The following is a 10,805-nucleotide window of genomic DNA, read 5'->3' on the forward strand; positions in this document are numbered from 1 at the left end:
CCAGACTGAAGCGCCTAGAACCGCTCGGCCACTCCGGCCGGTGCGGATTTGAGTACGCGGTGATTGCGCCCGATAGCGTCCCAGATAGATTCCACAGGATCTACATGAGGCGAATTTGCTCGTATAGATACCAACGTGAGTTCACTATAATGCTCCTCAAATCACTGTAGCACAGTTCTGGCTCCGAGACACGGAAAATTATACTACTGAAAGATGACATCGTCGTCGGGTAAGACAACAAGCATAGGGGATGCAGGTGGTTCAAGCTGTCAGCGTGTCTTCGATTACTATCACAGTACCCATACAAGTACAGGAGAATGTCTCCCATGGCTTTATATCGCTCCAACCAGCCTGCGTCCGTGGCATGCTGCGCGTTTCGAGCCGCCGTTTACCACGATGACGATGTTTGGGGAGACAACAATCGACCTAGTGTGGCAAAACGTGATTCATCCGAAAATCCCCCACATTTCCATTGATAGACGGTCGAATGCCGATGGTCCCCCGCCTACTGCAATATTAACTGTCGCTGTCGTTAGGTCAACACGTGAACACGTAGGGGTGGTCTGTGCGAAGCTCCATGTACGATGAACGGTGTGCTCCGAAACACTTGTTCGTGCACCAGCACTGTGTTCTTTCGGCAGAGATCCCACTTTACATAGCAGACAAACCTCCGAACACCACGTTCTGTGAAGAGCCGTGGACGTCCAACCATTTTGCGCCTAGTGGTAGTTTCCCTGTCCTTTTACCTCTTTTGTAGATGCTCACGACAGTAGCACATGGACATTCCACCAGCATCTACATCTACATCTACATCCATACTCCGCAAGCCACCTGACGGTGTGTGGCGGAGGGTACCTTGAGTACTTCTATCGGTTCTCCCTTCTATTCCAGTCTCGTATTGTTCGTGGAAAGAAGGATTGTCGGTATGCTTCTGTGTGGGCTGTAATCTCTCTGATTTTATCCTCATGGTCTCTTCGCGAGATATACGTAGGAGGGAGCAACATACTGCTTGACTCTTCGGTGAAGGTATGTTCTCGAAACTTCAACAAAAGCCCATACCGAGCTACTGAACGTCTCTCCTGCAGAGTCTTCCACTGGAGTTTATCTATCATCTCCGTAACGCTTTCGCGATTACTAAATGATCCTGTAACGAAGCGCGCTGCTCTCCGTTGGATCTTCTCTATCTCTTCTATCAACCCTATGTGGTACGGATCCCACACTGCTGAGCAGTATTCAAGCAGTGGGCGAACAAGTGTACTGTAACCTACTTCCTTTGTTTTCGGATTGCATTTCCTTAGGATTCTTCCAATGAATCTCAGTCTGGCATCTGCTTTACCAACGATCAACTTTATATGATCATTCCATTTTAAATCATTCCTAATGCGTACTACCAGATAATTTATGGAATTAACTGCTTCCAGTTGCTGACCTGCTATTTTGTAGCTAAATGATAAGGGATCTATCTTTCTATGTATTCGCGGCACACTATACTTGTCTACACTGAGATTCAATTGCCATTCCCTGCACCATGCGTCAATTCTCTGCAGATCCTCCTGCATTTCAGTACAATTTTCCATTGTTACAACCTCTCGATATACCACATCATCATCCGCAAAAAGCCTCAGTGAACTTCCGATGTCATCCACAAGGTCATTTATGTATATTGTGAATAGCAACGGTCCTACGACACTCCCCTGCGGCACACCTGAAATCACTCTTACTTCGGAAGACTTCTCTCCATTGAGAATGACATGCTGCGGTCTGTTATCTAGGAACTCTTCAATCCAATCACACAATTGGTCTGATAGTTCATATGTTCTTACTTTGTTCATTAAACGACTGTGGGGAACTGTATCGAACGCCTTGCGGAAGTCAAGAAACACGGCATCTACCTGTGAACCCGTGTCTATGGCCCTCTGAGTCTCGTGGACGAATAGCGCGAGCTGGGTTTCACCCGACCGTCTTTTTCGAAACCCATACTGATTCCTACAGAGTAGATTTCTAGTCTCCAGAAAAGTCATTATACTCGAACATAATACGTTTTCCAAAATTCTACAAATGATCGACGTTAGAGATATAGGTCTATAGTTCTGCACATCTGTCCGACGTCCCTTCTTGAAAACGGGGATGACCTGTGCCCTTTTCCAATCCTTTGGAACGCTGCGCTCTTCTAGAGACCTACGGTACACCGCTGTAAGAAGGGGGGCGAGTTCCCTAGCGTACTCTGTGTAAAATCGAACTGGTATCCCATGAGGTCCAGCGGCCTTTCCTCTTTTGAGCGATTTTAATTGTTTGTCTATCCCTCTGTCGTCTATTTCGATATCTACCATTTTGTCATCTGTGCGACACTCTAGAGAAGGAACTACAGTGCAGTCTTCCTCTGTGAAACAGCTTTCGAAAAAGACATTTAGTATTTCGACCTTTAGTCTGTCATCCTCTGTTTCAGTACCATTTTGGTCACAGAGTGTCTGCACATTTTGTTTTGATCCCCCTACCGGTTTGACATAAGACCAAAATTTCTTAGGATTTTCAGTCAAGTCAGTACATAGAACTTTACTTTCGAATTCATTGAACGCCTCTCGCATAGCCCTTCTCACACTACATTTCGCTTCGCGTAATTTTTGTTTGTCTGCAAGGCTTTGGCTATGTTTATGTTTGCTGTGAAGTTCTCTTTGCTTCCGCAGCAGTTTTCTAACTCGGTTGTTGTACCACGGTGGCTCTTTTCCATCTCTTACGATCTTGCTTGGTACATACTCATCTAACGCATATTGTACGATGGTTCTGAACTTTGTCCACTGATCCTCAACACTATCTGTACTTGAGACAAAACTTTTGTGTTGAGCCGTCAGGTACTCTGTAATCTGCTTTTTGGCACTTTTGTTAAACAGAAAAATCTTCCTACCTATTTTAATATTTCTATTTACGGCTGAAATCATCGATGCAGTAACCGTTTTATGATCGCTGATTCCCTGTTCTGCGATAACTGTTTCAAATAGTTCGGGTCTGTTTGTCACCAGAAGGTCTAATATGTTATCGCCACGAGTCGGTTCTCTCTTTAACTGCTCAAGGTAGTTTTCAGAGAAAGCACTTAAATAAATTTCACTGGATTCTTTGTCCCTGCCACCCGTTATGAACGTATGAGTCTCCCAGTCTATATCCGGCAAATTAAAATCTCCACCCAGAACTATAACATGGTGGGGAAATCTACTCGAAATATTTTCCAAATTATCCTTCAGGTGCTCAGTCACAACAACTGCTGAGCCAGGGGGCCTATAGAGACATCCAATTACCGTGTCTGAGCCTGCTTTAACTGTGACCTTCACCCAAATTATTCCACATTTCGGATCTCCGTCAATTTCCTTCGCTGTTTTAGAGATGCTCGTTCACAGGCTCTGCGTAATAACAATCTGCCCTTTGTCAAAGTTGCTTATCTCAATGTTTTCCCCATTTGCAGCCCATAACTTCGCTAGGGCTATCCAAATCTATTTCTGCTACGCTTACATACTTTTCATAGCGCGTCACGTGACCACAACGTCACCAGACCGTATCCAGCATCGCGACGGGCAGTGGTCATAATAATTTGGCTTATCAGTGCATGCCATTTTCGTAGCCTTATCCGACACACAGCTGTTTGAAAATCACGGTCGTCAGTCGCATTTTCTTCTTCACCAGCACTCAAATGCGAATACAATCAAAGCGTCATTAGAGTACTAGTGTTGTCTTTACTGACAATTTCAAAGCGCACATTCCGTACGGCCCATGAGACAGTATCTCACTGAAACGTATCGTGGACGTTGGACCGGTCGCGGTGGAGTCATTTCTTGGCCACCGAGGTCACTCGATCTTACTCCATTGGATTACTGATTGTGGGATTGGCTTAAGAACAAACTCTACAAGCACAGAGTGGACATGAAGAAGAAACGGGTGGTTCGTATTTCACATGCGCGTGTGCAAGTAAAGACCGTACGAATGAGCTTAGATCAGCAATACAGGCATTGTCTACAAGAGCTGCAAAGTTCATTGCAGTTTTCAGTGTACTTTTTGAACATTTTTTGTACAAAATTAACCAAAACATTAGATCACAATGTTTCATTTGCATTCGTCTTGTTCTCCATCGGTTTTATTAGTTTCCTCGGAAACTGTTAAGAACAGGACATATGTTCATATGACGGTCTTTGTGCAGAATCGCTATCACCCCTCAAAACATATACCTTTCCTACTGACTCACCCTACAGAACCCCTAGACCCCTGCAAAGGAATTTGAAAAATATCTTGTCGATGTCAGCGCTTAACGGCAGCACAGAATTCTCGATCATTTCTCATATTCACACTAGCGTACTCTAGAAATATCTTTACTCATAACTGAAAAGATAAATTGTGTTCCAATAAAAAGTTTGTTGTCAAAGATAGTGTGCGTTGAAGTGCAATATAATGCTGTTCCACCAAAATTGACAATCAAGAAAACTAAAGTCTTTTGCTCTCAAATTAATTACATTGTACTCGTATTTGTTTCAGAGCCTGAATGTAATCTGATGTAAAAGGAGATCACTTACAGCTTCGCTTGTGTGTGTACGAGCGTGTGTATATATGTGTGTGTGTGTGTGTGTGTGTTTGTGTTTGTGTTTGTGTGTCTGAATGTATTTTTCTCTTGGTTACAAAATTTATAGTTAACAATTTTTTCCCCCTTCTGAAACTATCTTCCTGTTATTTACAAATCCTACAATATTTTTTACAGTTAAGCATGACAAAAAAGCTCAGCTACAATAGTAATCCAATATTTTACTTTCCATTGTTTCCTCTGAACTGAATGCATGCACACAAATATGAATATGTTATCTTCACTGTTTGTAGCGTGGTTCAAATGGTTCAAATGGCTCTGAGAACTATGGGACTTGATATCTTAGGTCATCAGTCCCCTAGAACTTAGAACTAGTTAAACCTAACTAACCTAAGGACACCACACACATCCATGCCCGAGGCAGAATTCGAACCTGCGACCGTAGCAGTCGCGCGGTTCCGGACTGAAGCGCCTATAACCGCTCGGCCACCGCGGCCGGCGTTTGTAGCGTGAATCCTTTTTAGTGTGACCAGCACCTTGCGAAACTTGTAATTTTCTTGTATTACAAATAAAATTTGCACTTAAAATGAACGCCTTTGAAGCAGAAATTTCGACAAAAGAGCAAAGCAAATGTGAACTCTGCGCTACGTACAAGCCGTCCAAGGGAGTTTAAGTAGGATGGTAGCATTTAATGACAGGAAACAGTTAACATAATGTTCATCGTTCCGTGAGCACCCGTAAGTAAGGGAAGGCATGACAAGAGGTGCCTTGTATCATTACTAGTCATTTACTTTCCTGTTCCACTTGTTAACAGAGCCGGAGAAAAACGACTATCTATATGCCTCTGTACGAGTCGCAACGTATCTTATCTTCGTGGTCTTTACGTCGGTGGTACTAGAACCGTTCAAGTGACGGTTCTCTAAATTTTCTCGAAGTGTCTCACAAAAAGAACGTCGTCTTCCCTCTAGGGATTGCCGTTCCTATTTAAAGGACATTCGCACGTTCTTCAGAAATAAATAAATGATTTTCTCCGAAATTTTTAGTAGAATGGACTAACATCCACGTTGTCTTATAAGGTACCTACAAAAGACTTTACAAAGAATGCTATTCACTCTATGGTGATCACTATAGAGACTTCCGAAGTGATGAAGTACCTGCAATGCGTAAGAAAACAGAATTGAAGTTGGAACACGTATTGAAAGTGAATTTTATAAATGACAAGAAGAAGTCACTCTATACCCTGTACGTCTGCATCTTTTGTGTTCAGTTTATGCTAGATAAAGGCGAATTACTAAGAACATTGTTTATGACATATTTCAGTTCCACTGTTCTTAGTTATTTCAAATTTTACGCTGTACCAGGAGTACTCCACAACGACGAATAATGCGAATTCTACTATCATATGTTTGTTAACGCAGTAGCTTTTGTGTGATGTTATACCATCTAATAAATAGGGAACTTACACTAATGATAGTACTGTGGTTGAAACTGATTAATGAGAAATTTTCTTTATGAATTCAATGGAAATTTTTCAGAAACGCTAATGGCAGTGTTACAAATCGTGTGACACAACTGTTTTTTGACGTATTTTTTATCTGATTCGAGCACAACATGAGGTTTTGAAGAACTTTTTGTAGTTCTAAGCAGCTTCATTTAGCCCAAGGTTAGACTTCTCAATTTGAAGCGTAGCGTAGGCTTCAGTTAAGAATCACAAAACTTAAAAGTGGTTTAAGCATGATCTGCCTGGTCGGAACTGGGTTCAAGCCCTCTGTTGGCAAGGGAGACCTTAAAACAGGTAGTTGACTAATGATGCTGTAAAAAAACTGTGACTTCACAGCACTGCAAACTGTATTTTTGCAGATCACTAGCATCATTTCTTTCAGATACTTTGTGCGTGACGTATATATACAGTGTCAAGTGTGCTTCTATGGAGTGCAGTTATTGTATTACGTAGAAATCTTGGATAGTTAGTTCACCATAATCAGTATTTTAAAACAGACATAAGTTCACACATATAATTCCACCTGTTTTGTTTACGATTTGCCATTATCTGTAAAAGCTGTTCCTGTAAACCTCTGTATATCCTTGAAAATAACGCTTGAATGATTCTGTGTAGACTGAACCTGATTAATAAGACTATGGTTCTTGTTTTACAGCGAGGACTGGTACAAGGACAGTCCAGATGTGAAGCCGAAGCCCAAGAAGTCATAAATCTTCAGCACATCTGCTGTGGGAACCCACTTGTAAATAGTTTCTATTATGGGCTATCGGGTCTCGAGATATTCACCAGCCTTCATACTTCAACATTCAGCATTGCAAAAACGACGAGTCAGAAGCGGACTGGGCAAAGTGAGTGAATGTGAGAACTGAAGGAAATAGAGCCAGGTTCCCACTCTCGGGAGAACAGTCAGTGTTTACTGAAAGTGACCTGACTGTCTCTTGAGATACATCAAGTTAAACAGCAATAAGAAATATATTGTGAAAGAAATCTTTCGATTTCTATTTGCGTAACGATTCCAGTCACAACCATATTTGTACAGAAGTAAAAGAACTGAGAGACATTTCCAAGGCGTGAAAGCCCGTTCAATCTTGAGCGAATTACTAATAAGGTTCTACATTTCTTGACTGATGCGCCTGAATCAATTATTAAACTGAATTGTAACAGATATATCAATGTAGAGATATTGCCTTCTATATTAAGTACGAGATTTTTATGAAATTGTCTGTTTGAAGCAACAAGATGTACATTTTCCTAAATAAAATATAAACAATATACAACCATTCATGCCTTGTTTATTTAATGAATTTTTCTTTTATTACTTCCCAGCCGTATTATCTTACATCTTCACTATTCAAAATATGAGTCTGGCCATAAATGAAAGTTTCCTTTCCAGGATCTGCACAATTAGACATCGCTTTGCGACGTTGTGTCCTATAACATGAAGTGGGGAGAGATAGTTGTAGATGCGTTTACTATTAGCTTGCTACAGATGTTTATTATTTATGTGCCATGTACTGTTTGTAGGTTTGCATGCTGGATCTGTTTTGAAAGTGTTTGTGCCGAGTAGATACGAATTCAGAACGTGCCGTTCTGCATGTACATAGAGATTTCAGAAATCTATTTGTAAAAACGACACCCATCACATAAATAAGTGAGAAAAAGAAAATACTTGGAAATTACACAGCCCGTGATAAATAAGTTCTGTTATTTTATATTTCTTTTGCAGGAAAAGGGTAATTTATATGGCTTGTGCCTAAAACGTTAGAGAAACTGCGGGTACAAAGGAAGTCAAAGGGCTCTTTGTTTCCCTGCATTATTATACGCCTACAACAGTTGTAATATAAAAGCTCTCATTCTTCAAATTCGAATTTCTCAGTACGAAAACATATGGTGAACTCCTTTAGCTGTTGAAGTCTGATGCTATAATACCACTGTTCTCATTGACAGCTGCATATTAATTGTTATGAGAACTGCTGAGTGTTTCCTAGACTACTGTACAACACTGAGCACTCAATATGCCACATTTCATTTATTTGGAAGATACAGGGTGGACCAGAATGCCAACTAAAAACTTTTAGTTGTGGTAGTATGGACTAAAACAAGATAAAAGGGCTATAAAACGTGGGCTCTAAAATGCATACCTGAAGAGGTATGAGCGCTTGTTCACGTTTGCTACAATGGGATACTTCTCCTGAACAGCTGCACATACCTCCTAAGGTATGCATTTTAGAGCCCATATTAACTAGTCTTGTTTTGTTTTGTTCTGTAGTATCTCCTAAAATATGGAAAGTAAAGAACTTGCAGTACAAGAGATGTTTCACAGTATCGAAGATGAACAAGTGCTCATAGCTCTTAATGTACGCACTTTAAAGCCCATGTTTCCTCGAAAATTTTTCTTGTATTGACCCACACGACCATCTCTGAAAGCTTGTCGATGGAGTTCTGGTTCACCATATATATTCAAGAAAGAATCGCACAAGAACCGATTTGATTTGTAGGAGTAGTAGCAGAAATAAACTTCAAGGTATATATGTCAAACAATCAAAACAGTTGTACTGTGTCAATATTTAAATAAAGATGATAAGTCTTCAAACACGTTTCAGTTAACAGAGAAAAGCACATGTCTAGAAATTATCCAACCTTCAAAGGTTACTGTTTCATGTATCAGATGATTTGAAGTTATTGGATTACAGAACTAAGAAAAATATAGGGATTTATGTCGCTATTGCAAAATAGAGTGACAAAACTAATCTCCTTGTCGCTGAAACTATGTCAAAGAGTAGTACAAAAAGTGTTCAAATGTGTGTGAATTCCTAAGTGACCAAGCTGCTGAGGTCATCGGTCCCTAGACTTACACACTACTTAAACTAACTTATACTAAGAACAACACACACACCCATGCCCGAGGAAGGACTTAAACCTCCGCCGGGAGGGGCCGCGCAACCCGTCACATGGCGCCTCAAACCGCACGGCCACTCCGCTCGGCGAAGTGTAGTACATCTGCAACACGGAGAATTATTATAAAACAGTCTTTGAATCTATTTAATATGAATCATTCTAACAATAATCGCAAAATCTTTGTATAATCAAAAGACCGTACTTTCTAAAGCATCCCAGGCATTTGAGTCTCTGGATTTTTTGACTACAGTCATTTCAATCAATTTAGTTTTGTAGCTTTGTTACTGATAATGTTCGTCGAATATTCACTTGTTGACATTACATCCACTATCTAAAAAAATGGCTCTGAGCACTATGGGACTCAACTGCTGAGGTTATTAGTCCCCTAGAACTTAGAACTAGTTAAACCTAACTAACCTAAGGACATCACAAACATCCATGCCCGAGGCAGGATTCGAACCTGCGACCGTAGCGGTCTTGCGGTTCCAGACTGCAGCGCCTTTAACCGCACGGCCACTTCGGCCGGCATCCACTATCTAAAAACGATTCTCTTTGTGGCGTATTTCAGCAATCTAAGCTATTGGAAGGCCGTTATAAAAGAGAGAAGTGTAAAACCCCCACAGTTTCGGTGTTCTTGCGAGTCTAATTCCTTCCTACTGCATCAGGCATCTTGTACCGCATCGTCAGCGATTCATAAGGTGGGCTGCGAAAGAGCAGGTTTAAGTTTGTGATACGCTCTGTAGTTTCTTCTTGTGACGTAGTGGGATAGATAGAGTGGGGAATTACCTGGTCGTTTTGCAGTTTGCAGATCGATGAAGAAGGGAGGTTTATGACCACAATCCAGCGACCTACGTTCCCTTGTGCTCCTACCCTCCACCCTCGTCCCCTCCCCAACCTGGTACACTCCCAGAATACAATTTATCCCTTAATATGGCTCTACTGCACTTAGACGTGGTACACACATTTAATATTTGCTCTTAACCCCATTTGTTTAAAAATGAACAGTACTTTTATCCATTAAAACATTTTTTATTATTCTGCTATTTTTCCACCCACTGCTACCCTGAAACTATTACTCCTAGAGAAAAACTCAATATGATCTTTTTTTTTTTTTTGGAAATTTCATGTAATTCAATTTTGTCCTAGGAAACAAAGTTATTCCAGAAAAATCTAAGAAAGTGAAACGACCATGCCCCCCCCCCCCCACACACACACACACTCACACCTACGCTGACAGCACACCAGTCAGGGTTTTTAATATGTTGTTCATGGAACTCGCCCGAACCCCCTCCCCACACTGTTAAAAAAATTACGACGATGCGACTTTTTTCTCCTAATTTTGCTTTATTGATTCGACTAGGTGGCTTGATATTTAACGAGGCGACGTGTGGGGTAATGTATTTCGACGTAGGAAAAACAGTAGTTGCATTGGGGTCAATAAATTAAAACGGTTTACCTATCAAACTATGTTGTTCAAGGTCCTGTCATATCAAAATTTACTGCTTAACTGATAGCACGTTTATGACAACTTGAGACTTACTTTTCAGTTTCCATATGATAGAAATTTTTAGGGGTCTGATGGATCCAGATCCTCCTCCTCACGCTATGGAGAATAACGTCCACGAATATCTTTCTTATAAATGTGAAAAATCTGAAACAATATATAAAAGTTGTACCGAGAAAACTCTGTGCTTGAGGGCAGGCTGTAAGTGAAGCATATGCATCATTAGCATTTGTGTTTCTGATTGATCGTTATCATGGAAAACTTTGATATCACTCCACAGAGTATAAACGCCTTCCATATTTACGATGCAGCATTCACTCCAGATGTTTCGTCGTGTGTCTTTC

General features: G+C 40.9%; 1 protein-coding gene across 1 annotated transcript in view; it reads left to right on the plus strand.

Moving 5' to 3' along the window:
• Positions 1–7,339, plus strand: part of LOC124723068 (protein obstructor-E-like) — a 50,268-nt gene extending 42,929 nt beyond the window's left edge. Inside the window, exon 5 of the mRNA XM_047248244.1 lies at positions 6,715–7,339. Within this exon, the coding sequence (XP_047104200.1) occupies positions 6,715–6,769 (55 nt within the window). The 3' untranslated portion in view covers positions 6,770–7,339. The remainder of the gene's footprint in view (positions 1–6,714) is intronic.
• Positions 7,340–10,805: the final 3,466 nt, after the last annotated feature.

Source organism: Schistocerca piceifrons, chromosome X, assembly GCF_021461385.2.
Source record: "Schistocerca piceifrons isolate TAMUIC-IGC-003096 chromosome X, iqSchPice1.1, whole genome shotgun sequence".
In the NCBI taxonomy this organism is placed as follows: domain Eukaryota; kingdom Metazoa; phylum Arthropoda; class Insecta; order Orthoptera; family Acrididae; genus Schistocerca; species Schistocerca piceifrons.